This window comes from Protobothrops mucrosquamatus, unplaced genomic scaffold (genome assembly GCF_001527695.2).
Source record: "Protobothrops mucrosquamatus isolate PMUCROS unplaced genomic scaffold, P.Mucros_1.0 scaffold1120, whole genome shotgun sequence".
Taxonomy (NCBI): Eukaryota; Metazoa; Chordata; class Lepidosauria; order Squamata; family Viperidae; genus Protobothrops; species Protobothrops mucrosquamatus.
In genome coordinates, this window is record NW_015387338.1 from 144,246 (window position 1) to 164,384 (window position 20,139).

General features: G+C 36.8%; 1 protein-coding gene across 1 annotated transcript in view; it reads right to left on the minus strand.

Moving 5' to 3' along the window:
- LOC107291329 (cystine/glutamate transporter-like) overlaps positions 1–19,934 on the minus strand; it is a 22,771-nt gene extending 2,837 nt beyond the window's left edge. The window contains exons 1-10 of the mRNA XM_029284916.1: positions 19,721–19,934; positions 16,576–16,702; positions 15,029–15,144; positions 10,400–10,525; positions 8,502–8,601; positions 7,783–7,827; positions 4,264–4,387; positions 1,883–1,986; positions 1,025–1,121; positions 485–634 (exon numbers count right to left, since the gene is read on the minus strand). Coding sequence (XP_029140749.1) covers positions 485–634; positions 1,025–1,121; positions 1,883–1,986; positions 4,264–4,387; positions 7,783–7,827; positions 8,502–8,601; positions 10,400–10,525; positions 15,029–15,144; positions 16,576–16,702; positions 19,721–19,934 — 1,203 coding nt within the window. The remainder of the gene's footprint in view (positions 1–484; positions 635–1,024; positions 1,122–1,882; positions 1,987–4,263; positions 4,388–7,782; positions 7,828–8,501; positions 8,602–10,399; positions 10,526–15,028; positions 15,145–16,575; positions 16,703–19,720) is intronic.
- Between the last annotated feature and the right edge of the window lie 205 nt (positions 19,935–20,139).

The following is a 20,139-nucleotide window of genomic DNA, read 5'->3' on the forward strand; positions in this document are numbered from 1 at the left end:
TACCCTTGATAATAAAATAAGCTTCCAGACCTTCTCTTCTCAACTCCAACAACAACCCCGGCCTTCTCCTTTCCTTTCCTTTTCTATCCTTCCTCCTTCCACTCACGCCAGCCACACCCAAAGCCAACTGCAGCTGTCCCAATCTTTTCCTTCCCAGTCAAGCTCCTGCGAGCACTCTCAGGCAGTCCCCGCTACAATTTCATTAGCAAATCACAGTCAAGATTTAGGGATCTTTCCTTCTGTGCTTCACTCCAGAAAGAAAGGAAAGAATAAATAATTATGAATGAATGTGGATGGTCATGAATAAAGATACAACACTGATTTACTAGAAATAGTATTGAACAAGAAACAATTTGTTTGCATTATGTCTTAACCAAATCAGTGTTTTATTTCCCCCCCCCCCTATATCTTCCTATGTCAATGTGTTTTTTTTTTCAGAAAAGTAGAAGCAATACTCTGGTTTCTAATTTGATATTGATCCTACCTTAAAAGGTCTCACTATTGTTGGATGTTGGAAGCAATGTATCATGTACCCCAGTGTGGTAAGTCCTAGGAAGAACCAGCGGGAGAAGCTGTAGAAGTTCAAAAGTCCATAAAGGTCACCAATGGATACCATCAAGTAGACCAAAGGTAACTGGGTCAAGAAAGAAAGCCAACAGAACATATAAATATTTCTTTTTGTTCCTTTTATTCAACAAAAGTGAACAGTAGCAACAATTTTCTTTCAATACAGATATTTAGACCTGATTATAGGTCAGGTAAGAGAAACCAATACAGTTTGGATTACTTGCTAAGCACAAATTCTAAATTGAATTATCTAAGTGATGGGAATATCAGTTATAAGAACCTGTACCAAATGTTAGCCGAAGGGCTTTTTTCTTAGGAATTATTTAGAAAAATGAAACATCTATGATTATAATAGGATTCTTATATATAAAAAAGGATACATGTAGACTTCATTCTCAAATTCTTAGTTCCTTCATTTAAGAACAGGGAGGTAGAATTCTGAAATTTAAGCTCATACCATTAATATTAAAGCTGGGACAGGAGTGTGTCTTTCCAGGTGTATCATTGAAAAGAGAACTGGCCACTGTCCTTCTCGTGCAGCTGCAAACAACATCCTGCATAATAAAGATAGTTTTTAAATAGAGCCAATGTTTTGTAGTATTGGTTACAGTGAAGTCACGAAAATTAATTTGGTCGTTTTTAAACCATAGCTTATTATGGTCTTAGTTATGTACTAACTATTACTTGTTCATCACACCATGGTTTAAAAAACCCCATAGTATTCTACATAAGTCTAATGATTGAATTATATTTTGCTTCTTGAAAGTTAGAATAATGCAAGATTGTTAAAATGCCCATTGCAATGGTAGTGGGTTTTTTTAAAATTGTTTTTTTCCCCAGAAAATCATATATTGTTGGAACCATCTCTGGCTTGTGGCACATGTAAACTTATGATATGTATCTGTTTACTGCGTTTTTAAAAACTTATAGTACAAGAACTATAGTGTGTTTAATGCTATATCAATTTGTTCTTTAAACTGTATCAGAACTTTACATAAATTCATATTTTTCTTTTTTATAGCCATCTCATCTCTTTAAAGAATATGGATATACACACATATATGTGTTTTATTTATATTAAGGGTTTATTGTGTTGGCTTGTTTTTCCTATAATTTATTAGGGTTTAGAAGTTTCCCTATTAAATTGCTATTTGAAAAAAAGGAACAAAAATGTATATTTCTAATGTTATACCTCTTGTATATATCAGTGACACTTTCCCTTTTTATTTATTTATTTTTATATCTTTTTATTATTTTGATAGATCAGGAAACAGAATCAGAATCCAATTTACTCAAAATGCTTTCAGGACTTTACCTGGATGCAGCGAAGATTCCTCCATTTAAAGCACCAAAACATGAGAGAGCTACAAGGATTAGAATTGCAGAGGAAATGTTCTTGAAAACTTTATCAGTGAAACTCTAGGAAAAAATTAAGGAATCTTTATTTTTCCTTTCCCTTTACATATTTGTATATCATTTAGAAGAAGAAATTGTCACTCTTTTATTTTACATATTTTTTTCTTTCTGTAGGTATCTTTCAAGAGAACTAGCACAATAATAAAAGGCAAGACAGATATAATGTTCATTTTATTAACTTTTTTTAAAAAAAAATCTGTTAATGGACCTCTCCAAATGTATTTTTATTTATTTTATTGATATTTTTTTTAAAAAATGGTATAATTTATCCACTGCCTCGGTTCTAGTAACTGTAAGGTCTAGTTTACAGTTATTCACATAATAATCATGAAATTAATTCAGTATAATGGAAAACAATAACAAATCATAAGTGAAGTATCCATCGGTTGAAAATTATTTATGGTCCAAGATCAAATACAATCAAAAGACCAGAACACTACAATAACTGTAAAAGTAAATTTTAAAATTGCAAGAAAATCCTAAAGCAGTTAGCACCTAACAATTGATAGCATGAGGGAAGTTTTAAATAGCTATATATATTGACAAGAATTTTGCAGGGCCTTAGAGATTTCTGATGAGTGGTCACCCAGAAGGATAAGTGCCTCCTGGTTACAATGGGCAATTAAGAGTCATTAACAATCGGAAGTATTAACATGATTACCTTTGGGTGGACAATGGATATGTCTGAGTCTGAACAGAAACAAATTCAACTTTCATATGGGATATTTATATATCTACCAGTTGTTGCCCTAAAAGGAACTATCTTGATATTACTATAAGATGTGATAGAAATATGTATGGATATACTGGACAGGAGGAATATTTATGCTATGAAAGGGATGGAGACTTTGGCTCTGGCATTTTGGATGTCTAGATCCCAATTCCTCTATTTTAATTCAGCCAGATTTTATCAAGTCCCAAAGCAAGTCTATAGACAAGTTAAGACCACAACATGCCAAATTGTCATTAATTTGCCGTTTTATATTGGAAGAGAATTTATCAAGCAAGATGAAATAAAGGAAGTTCCCCAGTAGATTTGCTTCAACCGAAATTTAAGAAAAAATCTTAATCAAGCTCCAAGGGAAATGCAGCCTAATTCTAATTGTGTTGGGGGATGGGAAATGGAATAAACTTGTAAGCTTTTCAAGAATTTTGATTGGATTGCTTCTAAATTAGGAGCTTCCTTATAAATACACAACTGAATACCATATAGCATCAAAACCAGAACTTTAGCCTTAAATAGTTTAATAGCTGCTGAGAGATAATTGTTGCCAAATTGACTGCATATTTTAATCACAAGAGACACTTTGGAGACTTTTACTAGAAGCTCTGTTGCTTGAGTAGATCAGCAAGAGAACATTGAAAATAGAGACCTAGATATTTAAAGAATTTTACCTGCTTGATGAGTTTGCTGTTAATTGTTCATTTAATGTATTTCTTACAGAATACCTGTACTTTTGTTTTGGAGCAATATCTAGATGTTTTCCAGAGTAGTAAAATGGTAGAAATTTAAGACATTTTCGAAGGCTTACAGTTAAAATATCAAAGATATGCATGTCCATCATTTTGACAACTAAAGAGACAGCTGTATTATTACTTTACTTTGAAGAGTATGGGGGAAATCAATTTTCAGATGAATGGACTATATAATAGACAAACTGAGACATAAAGAATGTGACCTTGCAACTTCTAGCTCACAGCAGTCTATTGTAAGTTTTTATACAAACATTCCCATTAGAACCCCTGAACCTCAGGATGCAAATTTCTTCACTCAGACTATTGTTCTCTGTAAACTGCAGGAGGGCAGAAAGTAGCTTTAAATCTATTCATTATTAGTTATGAATATGTATTACTTATGCATGCATATGCTTATATCATTTCCCACTCCTTTCCCCTCCTTATGAGTGTATTTCTTTGTCTGCTGAATGTGTCTTCCACAATTTGGAGGAAAGCCCTCCAGGATGTACCGTCTAATAAACACTGCAGTGAGCTTTGATTTTTTGTTGTTGTTATTTTGGGTCCTGAGTTTGATTCCACAAGAAGCAATATATTCACTAATATTATGGAAATCATTTGATTTTTATTATTTTTAGGCACACAAAGCAGTTTTTACTGAATCCTTTATGTGCTTGTTTCACGGTCCATGAAACAGGTGTCTACTTTGGGCATTCAATTTGTTATTTTTTGGATTAAACCTGAATTTTTTCCAATAAGTTTTCTTACTCCTGATCTTACTAACAGCACTTAAAGAATTGCAAATAATGAGCAAAGTATACTCACCACAGCTACTGCATCTGAACTGAGAATTTCTTGCGGTGTCAAGACAGCATAGTAAGATACATTAGTAAGGATGTAACTGACTGTAACAACAATTAAGGAAACAATGACTGCCCGAGGAATGTTCCTGAAAAAAAAAAGCTTAATTTTAATAGAGTCCAGCAATAACTGTATGTTATCTTTTGGGTATGTCTAGCATCAGATTAACCAGTCCATATGCCATGGTGGGCTTTATATATGGTAACCATTATTTAAGCTGCATATAACCAGAATTGCTTCTACAAGTCTACTGCCAACAGGTGCAAAGCACAGAGCAGAGGTGTTACATGGGCAGGTTGAGGCTTGCTTGCAATTGTGCCTCTGCAATCTGGACTTGCTACAGCTTCCTAGTAGTCTTCAAGGATATCCCATATAAAGTGGGTTGCAACAGTCCAACCACAAGATGACTAACTTATGAGTTGTGACAGTTTTGGTATGGGAACAATTGGTGCACTGCATGAATTTGTGTAAAAGCCCTCAAAGGTAGAGCTCTTATTTGCTGCTTGAGCAGGATCTGTGAGTAAGAGACACCCCCTCCCCGAAATTGCACACCAGTCCTGAAAAGGGAAGTGCAATCCCATTTAGGACTAAAAATGGAACCACTCCAGATACAGGAGGTCCAAACATCCACAGCCAATCAGACTTGAGCTTAAGTGTTCCCATCCAAACCCACAACCCTCCATGCATTGGGGTAAAACCTTGATAGAATTTCCTGGCTGGCAATGGGGTTAGATTTATAGTTGGGTATGCTAATGATACTGGATATTGATGATGTCATTCTGGAAAGAGTGCAGACAAGACAACAAAGATGGCAAGGGGACTGGAGGCTAAAACATATGAAGAATGGTTTCAGGAATTGGGTATACCTAGTTGAATGAAAAGAAGGACGAGGGATGACAGTGTTCCAATATTCAAAGGGCTGTCATAAAGAAGAGGGGATCGATGGATTCTCCAAAGCACCTGAAGGCAGGACAAGAAGCAATGGATGGAAACTAATCAAGGAGAGAAGCAACCTAGAGTTAAGGAGAAATTTCCTGACAGAATGAGGAACAACTTGCCGCCAGAAGTTGTGGGTGCTCCAACACTGGAGGTTTTGAAGAAGTGATTTTAAGAGCTTAAGAACCATTTGTCTGGAATGGTATATTGTTCAGTTTTCCGCTTGAGCAGGGGGTTGGACTAGAAGACCTTCAAAGTCCCTTCGAACTCTGTTATTGTTATTCTGGATTCCAACAGATGACCTTACCCAGTGGCCTCATGTAGATGAAAAACATGAAGAGTGAGAGCATTGAACTGTGAAGCAAGTTACATAAACAATAGATTTGGAATCATCAAAAATGTTCAACCTTTTTGGCAGCATAATTTCACATGTATTATGTTTACTGTAATAGCATAAACTGTAGGCTACACTAAACTACAGCTTTAGCTGTACAGAAGTAGAAAGCAAGCAAACCAGTTAACATAATCTATTATTTTTGCCTTTTCTTCCTGATGCCCCCCAAATAAGTGCTTTTATTTTTCTGGCTGCCTCCACTGGAACAGCCCTTTAATTAAGGCAATTTTGGTGATGCCAATAGATTTCCTTACTAATCCAGTCAACTCATTCTACTAAGCAGACAGGAAAGGCTGTTAAGTACAAGAAGAAAAATGACATCAGATTAAACAATGGTCAAGTTCAGTTATAGGAAACCACACCTCTCTGTGAATCTGACATAAAGACAGTCCAGGATCCAAATAATCACTTTGTTATAGTGAGGTTATAAATAAAACCTGAAAATAGGGGTTTACTCAGAGGAGCTGCTGAAGTGACAAAGAATAATGGAGTCTTCACAATCAGAACTCCAGGAAGAAGAAGGAGATCTTTGATAGAAGAAGTTAATAGATGACACTCTAAGATAGTTCTAGATAGCACTGGCTCTTGGTTGTAGTACTGAACAAAGTTAGCAGGTAAACTTGATAGATTGGTTGCAGATTTGAACTGAGCCCAAACAAGACATAGGTGCTGTTAGGCATGGGCTTTGTCAGGACTATTTCAATTAAGCTTTAATAACAACTCTGATGATAACAACAATAACAATAACAATAACAACAACAACAATAATAATATTAATAATAATTTAAAAAAGTTGGAAGGGACCTTGGAGGTCATCTAGTCCAACCCCCTGCTCAGGCAGGAAACCCTATACCATTTCAGACAAATGGCTGTCCAGTTTCTTCTTAAAAACTTCCAGTGATGGCGCATTCACCGCTTCTGGAGGCAGGTTGTTCCACTGGTTAATTGTTCTAACTGTCAGGAAGTTTCTCCTTAGTTCTAGGTTGCTTCTCTCTTTGGTTAGTTTCCATCCGTTGTTTCTTGTCCGACCTTCAGATGCTTTGGAGAATAGCTTGACTCCCTCTTCTTTGTGGCAACCCCTGAGATATTGGAACACTGCTATCATGTCCCCCCTCGTCCTTCTCTTCGTTAAACTAGACATATCCAATTCCAGCAACCGTTCTTTATTTGTTTTAGCCTCCAGTCCCCTAATCATCTTTGTTGCTCTTCTCTGTACTCTTTCCAGAGTCTCAACATCTTTTTTACATTGTGGTGACTAAAACTGGATGCAGTATTCCAAGTGTGGCCTTACCAAGGCATTGTAAAGTGGTATTAACACTTCACGTGATCTTGATTCTATCCCTCTGTTAATGCAGCCTAGCACTGTGTTGGCTTTTTTGGCAGCTGCAGCACACTGCTGGCTCATATTTAAGTGATTGTCCACTAGGACTCCAAGATCCCTCTCACAGTTACTACTATTGAGCAAGGTACCCCCTATACTAAACCTGTACATTTGGTTTTTCTTGCCTAAATGTAGAACCTTACTTTTTTCACCATTGAATTTCATTTTGTTAGATAGCGCCCAGTGTTCAACTCCTTTGGGTTCATCCTAGTCCTTTGGTAAAAGGGACAAGAAAACCAGATGGACGTGCCAGAGTTGAACTGGACTTGACAGTTCTTTGTCATCCAGCTCCTTGTTTTGAGTTCAGATTTTGTCCTGGGAGTTTGTCCTATCTGGAGCACTCTGCTTCCTGACCTCAGAATAGCAACATTTTTCAAAAGAGCCTTGGGAATGGAACTGTAGCAAGCCCCTCGTCATGAATATGTAATACAAGCATTTTTGGATTAGCATGACATATAAATCCACTCCATATTATATATATATAAATCCAATATATTATATAAAGATATAATATATTCCTGGACTTGAACAAGTATTAACTACTCAGTTTTACTCATCTACAACATTTCAAATTCCTCCCCGGATTTGTCCAGCAAACTTCTGGGTCGTCTAATCTTCCTCTTCCCTCTTTAATTGTTTAGTTCTCTCCTTGGTTGAGACTGTAGTTTGTATCATCCATAGCTTCTGAGTTTCCTTGGCAAGGACACCCTCTAGATGTCACATATTATAACAATAATACATGCAAAACGGCTGGTTATTCCTGCACACTTACTTTTTAGGATTTACAATTTCTTCAGTTACAAAGTTTATATAGAACCTGAATCAAGGAAACAAATAAAAGAGTCAAAATATGCTCTGATCCACTTCATGCCAAATAGGTTATTCTAGTCGAGAGTTTGCATTTCATCTTAAAGGAGAGCCATACTTTTTGTCTAATGCCTAACCACATAAACAGCAGCAAGCCAATTACAAAATTCCTTTATAATTTAAAGTAAGGTTTCTGTCTTCAGAAATGGAATTCACCGTTCATTCAGACAGGCTTTATCAACCTTAAAAAGGCAGCTTATCAGGGCTTTTTAAAAAAATGTTTGTGATACATTTAGGGAAAAATAGCAGACATACTGCAATTGAGAACATTAAGGTTACTAATCCATTGCCCAACTATTGCTTGAGCTGATAAGTTGCATGAACTCATAATGCTTACTGTACAACTAATAGTGTTTGCTCATACAATATGCTAAACTCAAATCCCAGGAGAATTCTCTTTGGAATGTCAACATACATCATTTAAAAATAAATAAAAGCAAAACAATCATACGGCTTAACATATTTACACCCTGCTATACATTTGATTGAAAGTTGATTAAATGTAATGATTTCCAAATAGATATATTTTTTAAAAAAAATTGTTACAACTTTGAGGGCGCATCAATGTCCCTTCTACCATTTAGAAAAGGAAAAAAGTTAAAAGTTCATAATTTAGAAACTTACCATCCTCCATAAGCAAACATCCCGGAATAAAAAGCAAGAGGCAGCTTTTCAAGTGTTAAGGAACTTGTGTCAAAACTATTCTGGAAATGTTCATTATGACCTAGCAAAAAATAAGACATATTTTTCCTCTTTCTTGTAACAAACAATACAGATAGTCCTCGACCTATGCCCACAACTGAGCCCAGCATTTCTGTTGCTAAGTGAGACATTTGTTAAGTGAATTTTGCCCCATTTAATGACCTTTCTTGCCATAGTTATTAAGTGAATCGCTGCAGTTGTTAAATTAGTAACACTGTTGTTAAGTGAATCTGGCTTTGCTTGTCAGATGGTTGCACACGGGGATCACATGATCCTGGGACGCTGCAACCGTCATAAGTATGAGTCAGTTGCCGAGTGTCTGAATTTTGATCATATCACCATGGGGATGCTGCAATGGTCATAAGTGAGAAAAATGGTCATAAGTCATTTTTTTCAGTGTTGTTGTAACTTTGGATGGTCATTAAATTATAAGGTAGGTCAAGGATTACCTCATAATTAGCATCTTTCTAATGTAGGCTTTGGTATCACCTGAACAAGAAAACCAGGTAAAAATCTAAGATCTAAGATTCCTGGAGTTTAAGGGCTACCTAAATCAATAGCACTCTTCTTTTAAAAAAAACCAAAAGAAATATTCTTATTCTGTACTATTGTTTGGCTTCTCCTTATCCCATAGGCCTTCTGAAGATATCGGGGTATCCACAAAATATGATTGTTAAAAAAAAACAGATGGCAGCTGGGATGATGCAAAGTCCTGCACATTTACTATTATTATTATTATTATTGTGTTGTACTGAAGGTTCAGTCTCATCATTGCAGCCGTCATTTTGACTTTTTTTTTTAACCATATCTATGGAAATCCCTGCAAGAAATGAAGTTGTTGGGCATGACAATATTTCAATCTGCTTTTAGAGTAAATGGAAGAGAGAGAGAGAGAGAGAGAGAGAGAGAGAGAGAGAGAGAGAGAGAGAGAGAGAGAGAGAGTATCAACATCAGTGTCTGGCAAGGAAATTAAACAATAGGAGAACTTTCTGTTATTATTACTACTATCATCATATTTATTTGCTGCTCATCTTGCAGTTTGAGTTGACTCTGAGTGGAAAATATCCAGAATAGGAAACAGGAAAAGGGAGGAAGAATTGCTGGTGGAATCTCAGAAGCACATGTGAAGGATCCTTGCCCCATGGGTACTGCTTTGACAGCTTCATTGAGATTAAATGTAGCTAATTTACTTGAGTTGTTGCACAATTCCAGTTCCCTTAAAAGTGACCATGGTAGTAGAGACTAAAAGCTGGAATCTAATAATATAGTTTTGTGGGGGCTATAGAGGTATATCTCTGGAAAAGAACAAGTGGGGAATGCTGAGCTAGCTGAAACTATATAATTTCAATGTATGCATGAATCTTTAAGAATAACAGAAAGGCTCCTGGCAGCTTAGACCAGAGGTCCCCAACCCCCGGTCCCTAGACTGGTACCAGTCCACGGATGCCAGAAACCAATCCACGCAAACAAGTAAAGCTCCATCTGTGGCATGCAGGCAGCACACAAAACCACTGCCCCCTCTGGTCCATGGGAAAAAAACCTCTCTCCATGGTGCCCAAAAGGTTGGGGGCCGCTGCTTGAGACTAACAAATTAAGTCTGACTTGGATAAGATAACCCTTCAAATAAAGGATCAAAGAGCAAACATTCAAGTGTGTCTGAGAGTAGTCAGTCCCTGGTGTCTTCTATCTCTCTTTCCTATAGTCTTTATCTTTCCAATACCAATATCCCCTTGCTTTTTCTTTTGTTAATTTTGGCATCCTCCACTTCTTCTGGTGCTCCATGTCATCCCATTCCTCATGATATTTCTGATTAGTCTTACCATTTCCAAGAGCCAAGAGCCCAGGAACAATAATTAGACCCACAGTGATCATCTTCAGGACAGTGAGCCCTGTCTGTACTTTGGCAGCCCAACTCACACTCCAACAGTTCAGGGCTACGGCTAAGGCTGAATTGGGAGAGAAGGAGAGAGAGAAAGAAAAAAAATGATCAGAGCTCCATAAGCTGATTTAATTATGCTTTCAATTAGGGCTTTCCCAGGGCTTTTTTTCTCATAGAACGCCCAGAACAGAGTTCCGGCACCTTTTTTGGATGGAACCTTGTAGGGTAGGCAAGGCGGGTTGTATGACGTGTGTGAGTTCTGGCACCTTTTTTTTTTTTTTACAAAAAAAACCTGGGCTTTCCTATATCATATTTGCGAAACTAAATGACCATCCAGTTTTGGTCACTGCGATGTAAAAAAGATGTTGAGACTCTAGAAAGAGTACAGAGAAGAGCAACAAAGATGATTAGGAGACTGGAAGCTAAAGCATATAAGGAAAGGCTGCTGGAATTGGGTATGTCTAGTTTAATGAAGAGAAGGACGAGGGGGGACATGATAGCAGGGTTCCAATATCTCAGGGGCTGCCACAAAGAAGAGGGAGTCAAGCTATTTTCCAAGGCCCCTGAAGGCAGGACAAGAAGCAACAGGTGGAAACTAATCAAGGAGAGAAGCAACCTAGAACTAAGGAGAAACTTCCTGACAGTTAGAACAATTAACCAGTGGAACAACCTGCCTCCAGAAGCGGTGAATGCTCCAACACTGGAGATTTTTAAGAAGAGACTGGACAGCCATTTGTCCGAAATGGTATAGGGTTTCCTGCCTGAGCAGGGGGTTGGACTAGATGACCTCCAAGGTCCTTCCAACTTTATTATTATTATTATTATTATTATTATTATTATTATTATTATTATTATTATTATATAAAGTGATAACAATCAGTTTGGATAGGAACACTCCGTAATCCTGAAAGCAAGACAGATTCCCTCACTGCAAGTAATTTACCTTAAAAATTATGCAATTAAAATCTTTTAAACTATTATATTAAGCTAATTAATAGGAAAAATGCACACTGAGTCAACATGATAGAATAAGAAATGCGAAATAACAGAGAATGGTCTAAATAATTAAAGAAATAACTAAACATTAATCAGATTGCTTGAAACTCTTTTTTATTTAGTTTCGAAAAAAACACTAATGAAAATAATAGCTAGCTATACGTAACAAAAATATGCTGCTGCTTCCAATGTTTTTTGATAGATTTATGCAAAGAGGTGACTTTAATCTGCCTTGAATAAACAGCTACATTCCAGAGAGTTAACATGACTTTCTTCACATTACCCACTCACTGAATATATTGATCCATCAAGGTGCTTATACATATGCTGTCTGTTCCACAAATTCTATTCCAATTTGAGAGGACTTTCCCGGCAGTGAACCTCTTATGGGCAAAGATAACACATTATAATATAGGGTATTTATAGCCCAAGAGTTTTTACATATTTTTGCAGCATGAATACAACTATTAGAATTCCTGAATAAACAAGGATCTAGTATGTGCTAGGATTTTAATGGTTTCAAATATTGGCTTTTAAGCTGAGCACAGGAAGAAGCTGAATTCAAATAACTTTCTTATTCACACATTGACTAAGCCATGGTTTGCTTCAATCGGGGATTACTGATTGTCTAACTGTCTAACTTTCCTTTGGAGGAGCAAATATCAATTTAGGATTATGTTGGTGGTGAAGGTGAGGGGTGGGTAGTCGCTGGAGAAGACGGTGTGTCGAACTGGTTGTTGTTACCAAGCCAGCTTTTCCAATATTTTTCACTGTTTGCATTTGTCTACTATCCAGCTGATTGGCAATATTAGTAGTAACAAAGATAACTAACAAAAATAATTTGCAAAAGGCAGAAGCTTACATGAATGATAGCTGTACTGGCTCTCCACTCTAGTAATGAAGATTTCATGGGGAAGGACGTTCTGATGGAGTGCACAAAAATTAATCACTGTTCAGGATGAAACTTTAAACTGATTTGATAGGAAAACTAATTAAGCAACTGAACAAATATTAGGTGGAATGTGGGAAGTCAGCTAACATGATCCAACAGATGTCAGTAAATATGTTACTAATGAATTCAGTGAAAATAATTTTCTTCTCAAGTTTCAGAATTTGCCCAGACTTCTGTTGCCTTTTTAAAAAGTGTGTTTGATACTGAAAGAGTTCAAAAAGATAATTACAGACATTAAACCGATACCCAGGATCAGAATAAAAGAAATGATTTTGGAATTAGAGAACATGTAGAAAAGACTGATTAACTGTATATTTTATCTCCAAATATTATAATCTGGCCATGTTACAAAGAAGAAAAGCCTTCAAATCTTTAACAGAAGAACTATAAAAAAAATGGAATAAGGTGTAAATGGAGGTTCCTTTCAAGATAGTTTTATTTCAACCACAAGAAAGAGTGACTGTTTCTATGCTTCCAGAGATGAATAGAATTTTAACAAGATTATTTTATAAAGAATTAACAGAGATGATGCTTAAAGAACTGATATATTTTTTAAAGAAGAAAATAGGATAAAAGGAATTTCTGGCATTAGGGACTTACAGGATGGCTGGTAGTTATAAAATGTTCCATATTGTGTCATAAGACTGGAAATAGAAAGGAAATAAATAAGATAAAATAAAAGAATGGAAAAGAATTATATAGAAGTTAATATCAAGTAGGGGAAATTAGAGCTCAGAATAGCTGTCCTCTATCCTAGAACAATTAGAGGGTTTAATTAACTCTCAGGGAGCTTCTGTTCATATGGATCTAATTGGGTTGGGAGGGTGAGAAGTGGGGGATAAATGGAGAAAGGAACTGAGGGAGAGTTTGGAAAGGGCTTTGGGGAAGCAAGAAAAAAAAGTTAGTAAAAATGATGTTGAAGATTTCACAAGTAATAATAGCAATAGCATTTAGATCTATTTACCGCCCCTTAGTGCTTTACAGCACTTTCTGGGCAGTTTGCAAAGTCAGCATATTACCCCCAACAATCTGGGGTCTCATGTTACCGACTGCAGAAGGATGGAAGGCTGAGTTAATCTCAAGCCCTGTTAGGATCGAACTCCAGACTGTGGGCCCAGTTAGCCTGCAATACTACATTCCAACAACTGCACCACCAGGGCTCATATAATCATAAAAATGTTGGCTTATAATTTAAATAGGGTTCCAACACTGGGGCAAAACAAAATGTAATTGCTGGGTGAATTTGGTTCTAGTGTGTGATTTAAATATACCCAGCTATGTGTGCGGATGGAACAAGTTTAAGAAAATTGTAAGACAATTGCAAAGAAATATTGGAGTAGGATTCATATTCTAATACAGAAGATTCTTAAAGTGAATATTAAGATAAAATCAGAAACTTTTCTTTTGCGTTTAATGGGAAAAGACTTGGGGAAAAAATTGGAACTTTGATGTTATATATGTTGACGGCAACAAGATTACTTTATGCACAAAAATGGAAGGACACTTTGATTCCCACAATGGCTGCAAAAGTTGGTGGAGTTAGCAGAAATGGCTAAATTGACTGTTTTGATAAAAGCAAAAAATATAAGTACTTTTTTTTTACTACTTGGAAACCACATCTGGACTTAGTGCTTGAGGTGGGAAAAAATGAAACTTTGATTTTGGGTTTTACCAATGAGATAGTTTTGTTGATATAGAAATGACTAGTTTATACCACTATATAAAAAGTTGTGGTTTTCTTTCTTTCCCCCCTCTTTTCTGTACTTTCCCTTCCCTTTTCCCTCCCCTATTTTTCCTATTTGTTTTTGTATTTTTGTATTTTATACTATAAACTAATAAAAAAAGAAAATCATAAGACAATTTTAGGTATTTGAGAGACTGCACAGTTTTAAGCACTTGCATGAGCTTATTGATATCTGGGGAAATGATAAGATATTTCTATTAACCAAGGGATTTATATTTCTTTTATTATATTTAGAGGCCTCCTGATTCCAGAGTGATAATAGGCAGCTTGTACTTTAAAAGAGAAGAAAACAATAAAAAGAAAAAAAGATTATGTATATCTGGAAAAACCACAATTCTCCCTCCCACAACTAGGGTTGTGAAAAATCCTGAGGACTGAGAAAAATCCTGAGTTCACAAATCATGCTAAACAATAGTTGGTTGAACAAACCAACTGGATACAGATAAAACATGAAATAGAAGACCTGGTTTACAAATCGCCAAAGCCTCTGTTCACACTATATACTAAACTAAAACCAAACAAACCATATCATCGTTTATCATGTGTGTTAACCCATAGTCAAAATAAATGAGTTACGTATGTACTAACCATTGCCACAGGATTTTGACTCTGCTCTGCCCTGATTAAATGTTAGAAACAGAAAGTGAGACATCAGCTTAGCAAGTTTTGGATTCTGTGTTCATCAACTATTCCTGTACAGGTAGCTTCATAGATTTGATTAGATTCGTTGTGCAATAAGTGACTATTAAATCTTCCAGTTGTTTATCTTACTTCAGAGCAAAGATACTTAAAAAACATTGATACTAAAGACTACAGTAAATACCTGTTTATTGATAATAAACTACAAATACTTTGATCATGCATTCACTGATACTCACTAACTCCTGCCATAGTGATCAGTTTCACAGCCAGAGGAGGGACATGACAAGAAGCAAAGAAAGGCTCAATGAGGTATCGACCAAATGCCAAAGACACCACAGCTACATTTGCAGGGCTGGAATATAAAAGCCAGAATATCAGATACAAATCTTTTGCTTTTTTGTTGGTTTCTCTCATCTTTGCTTTTGTTGAGGGCTTGTGGGTTTTCCATTGTGAAAAAAAAATCCACAAATGAAATGAAATTAAAAGTGAAAATAGTGACTGCTTTCATAAATATTCCTCTGGAAGATTGGATAGAACATGAGGAGAACTCAAATCTGAGAAATGTCTACTTTTTATGTTTGGCAGACCCAAGTTTATCATTTAATCAAAATGGTGGATTTAGTCCACACCTTGCATTAAGTCATGGTTTAGTTCAGTTATAGTTTGTGGAATAAGCCACTTCTGGTTTTAATTATTTTTATTGTTCTTAATATATAAATTAAATATACTATATCATTTAATGTTTAAATATTGTGAATTCTATAAGCTACCTAGAGCCTAGCAGGTTTCAGTCAGTAGATAAATCACATAACTAACTAAATACAAAGTCCAAGTCCTTAGATTCAGCCAACACGCTAAATCATCAGTACAATGTTACAAAGCATAACATATTAATAATAGTTTTTTTTACAAAACTATTATTTTGTGCTATCCTATTCTCATTCTTCTGGCTTATGACCTTTATGATAATATAATAACAAAAAGAAAAGGAGCAGGATCGTCCATAAGATGTGGTCAAAAGAATCAAGATGACTCTGGGATTATAGCTACATATACATCACATATAAAAAAAGCTAAAGTTTTGATGCCACATCACAACTGCCATCTTGGGTTTTTTTGCCATACTTTGTGGACTCTGCTGAAAGGAAATAAATCTGGATGTTCTGACCATGGTGAGCTAGGATTCTTGCAGAATCATTGTGTTGGCCTGCAATAGGAATGGATCTACTCTATTGATGCAAGATTTGCCATCCATCAGTTGCAGGGATCTCTCTCAAGTCTGTAGCTCTTAGATGTTCCCTGGAAGACAGTTCAGTTGACTGCGGAATGATCTGGCTTGGTGGGAGAGGACAATGTCATCCAATCAATCCCAAATTGATTTTTATAGAGTCAGAGAGGCAGGCCTTTAGTTTATTGCAAGCCGGGCAGTGGTATCTGCACCGTAAGAAATGAAGAAAACCATCCATCTTATGACTGAAAGGAAGAAGTCTTTGGTTTGGGATTGTTTTTGATCTGGAGTCTCCCTAGAGCTTTGTCTATTATTGCTTCCATTCTTCGTTCTTCCCCACTGTTCCCTGTCATTCTCAGATGCTTTCCCCCCTCCCTCCTTCCAAACATTTGTTAGATCTCAGTGGTGCTCCATTCACCAGCTGTCTGCCTTTAAAAACACAGCTGGAACATGCCCCATTGAGAGATTTAAAGAGACAAAGCTCCCAATAAATCTTCCCATCATCTGGCATTCCTTCCTTTTCAGACAAGGAAGGCAAAGAAAAGCCATCCTTACCGTATCATAATAAATTCAGCCCACAATCGGAGGAAAGCCGGCAATGGTCCAAGTGTCTCTAAAAGATAAATATAATGCCCGCCTGACTTCGTAATACATGTTCCAATATCTGCATAGGACAGAGCACCTGGAAATCAATCAAAAAATTGAGTTATAAGTCATATCCATTGTCCTGGGACTAAGCTCCATTAAACTCAATGGATCTTTCTGTACATATAATGTGGACATTTGGGGCCATATTGAGGCAAATTTGGTCCTAACATTTCATCTTGTTCACCACTGCCACATTTTAAACTAGGGATACCTTTGTATTAAAACTATTATTAGATGTACTGTTTAAGGTAACACAGAGAGATGTAAAACAACTGGGGTGTTATCATTAATAATTTGTTATGTTTAAAAGTAAATGAAATCAAATTCAGAGGGTATTTTGGCTCTGAGATAGTCCCTCAGTTTTTATTTTATTTATTTGGTTGTTTGAATTTATCAGTATCCCAGTTTTGGAAATGATTCACCGGTAAACTATTAAAAGAGCAAGAGTGACCCTTGGACCAGAAAAGGTTGGACAGTAATTTTCACCCAAGTGAATAACTAACTGAACACCATGACATGAAATTCATTTCTAGAAAGATGCAGTACTTATTATCACTGTGAATATATTTTTCCCCTAAGGACTTGGATGCACTTCAAATGGTGCAAACATTTATCTGTGCATCACAGCTATAAAGTAGTTGTAATTAAAACACAATGAATGACACAAGATTGCTTGGGAGAGAGGGGGATTTTTACCTGGATTTCTCCAGCTCAGTCATTTTATTTAAAATATATATTAGATGATGGCAAAACAGGTATTAAAAATGCAACCAGGATTCAAAGAAACCTCAATAAATGAGTTATAATATTAAAGGCCATCTCCTTTTCTTCCATCAGTGTTTCTGCATCCTTTTAAGGCAGAAAATACCTCACTTGAAAGCTGTGAGTAGATCCCAGAGTATATTTTTGTAGCTGCCAGAATTACAAGATTTGGGTAGGGCATGGTGTAGTCCACATGCCTTGCAGGCAGTCCTTGACTTACAACCATTTGTTTAGTGACCAGTCAAAGTTATAATGGCACTGAAAAAAGTGACTTATGACTGTTTGTCACACTTATGACCGTTGCGGCATCCCCATGGTCACGTGGTCAAAATTCAGATACTTGGCAACTGGTTCATATTTATGACGGTTGCAGTGTCCTGGGGTCATGTGATCCCTTTTGAGCCCTTCTGACAAGCAAAGTCAATGGGAAGCCAGATTCCCTTAACCGCTGTCTTGCTAATTTAATAACTGCAGTGATTCACTTAATAACTGTGGTGAGAAAGGTCATAAAATTGGGGGAAACTCACTTACAACTGTCTTGCAGAGAAACAGAAATTTTGGACTCAACTGTGGTTGTAGGCCGAGGACTACCTGTATTCCAGGGGTCCCCAATCACCGGTCCATGGACCAGTTCCGGACTGTGGCATGCCAGCAACCGGTCTGCACAAACAAGCAAAGCCTCATCCATGGGATGCAGGCAGCACACAAAACCATGCACTCTCCAGTCCGTGGAAAAACCTCTCTCCACAGAACTGGTCCCTGGTGCCCAAAAGGTTGGGGACCTCTGCTGTATTCCTTTGAGCTCCTTGTGAAAATGTTATACAGTACTGTGAAGCAATGCTATGCCAGGTATACTGTGGGCAATTTTAGAGGGCTACACCAGACTGCCAGTCTGACTTACCAACAGGTATAGGATGACCATCTGCTTTACTTTTCACAGGATAAGCTTCTATTGGAGCATGTCCTTTTATTTGAAGGGATACCTAGCAATATGTGACTTTTAAAATGAAGAACCACATAAATGGGGATCAGGGGCCTGGCTCATCAAACCTTAGCATCTGAACACACATAGCCTCTTTCTCCCTGTAGTAAAGTGCATTTTATCTCTATTTAAAGATAGAAGGGCTGCTAAATTTACATCAGATATATAAACCAGTAAATGCAAACATTTAAAAAACTGCTGCCCACTTTCATTCACTTTCTTTGGCAATGATAAACAGCGTAGACCCCTGAGGCATATAGATGTGAAAAAGAGGGAATTGTTTTGAGCCAAAGAAAAGAGAAACTTCATATGCAAATGGAACTTCAGGGAACAAGGCATACAGTGCCCATCTGAAGGGAGTGAGCCTCTTAGTCTGTGCCATCCAAAACACATTAAGTCTCCAACACATGATAGGCAAACTCAAGATGGGTGGGTGGTAGGGACAGGAATGTTCATTTGGGAGAATTAGCATGGGGTAGAGGGGAAATGTCTGGCATACACACTGTCCTTTCTCATTTTTTTCTTTTTTTTTAACCCCCATGTTTAATATGAAACTGATGGATTGAGAAGAAAAGAAGCTATTCTGTAGGGCAGCAGAAGGCTATTGCTGAGGGGAACAAGCAGGCCCAGATTTCCGTGGTAGACATGCATGCATTTTGTTTCCCCATTCTACTAGCAATAGTTTCTTACTGCCCTGTGGTCCATAATGGCTCCCTGCTGTTCCACTGGCACAAAGTGGTCATTGTAAGCCAGCAAAAGCCACATATTTCACATTAGTTCAAATATTAGATTCTCCCTCTTCCCATTGGAGCCCCCCCCCCTTTTATTTAGGAATTCACTCTGCCAAGTCCTTGCTTGGATATTGCTATCATCAGATATATTATAAAGATTATCTATCTATCTATCTATCTATCTATCTATCTATCTATCTATCTATCTATCTATCTATCTATCTATCTGTCTGTCTGTCTGTCTGTCTGTCTGTCTGTCTGTCTGTCTATCTATCAACTATATCTATCTATCATCTATATCTATCATTTTCTATCAACTATATCTATCTTTCATCTATCTATCATCTATCTATCTATCATCTATATCTATCATTATTTATCAACTATATCTATCATCTTATCTATCTATCATCTATGTATCATCTATCTATCTATCTATCTATCTATCTATCTATCTATCTATCTATCTATCTATCTATCTATCTATCATCTAGCTATCTTCTAATATTTTGAGTTTCTCAATATGTAAAAATCAACAAAGTTTTTTTTTTTTAAAAATGAAAGCTGCACAACTCACCAAACAGAGACAGAATCCCACAAGCGAGCCATACAAGTAATGAGACCCCTACATTGCCTGAGTTTTGCAATACCCCTTTAGGAGAAATGAAGATCCCACTGCCCACCATGGTGCCTACAGCCAGTGCAATGGCCCGAGTAAGGGTGATCTTTCTCCTCAGAAAAACAGCATCCTTCTCCTCCATGAAAGCTTTTCTCTTCCTGCAAGGTCCCATATTTTCACCTCTCTGTTTCCTCCAAATCACAGGAGTCTCTCGGGGTCAGGCACCGCTTGGGTTACTGATTGTGTGGCAGTTCTGCTCTGTGCTGTCAATTCCTCTTCCTCTCCTTTTCTCTTTACTTAGCTAACAGCACAGTTTGGCCAGGAATCCTGTGGAATAATGGGAGCATGTGTAAACAAATATTTAAAGAAAAATATCA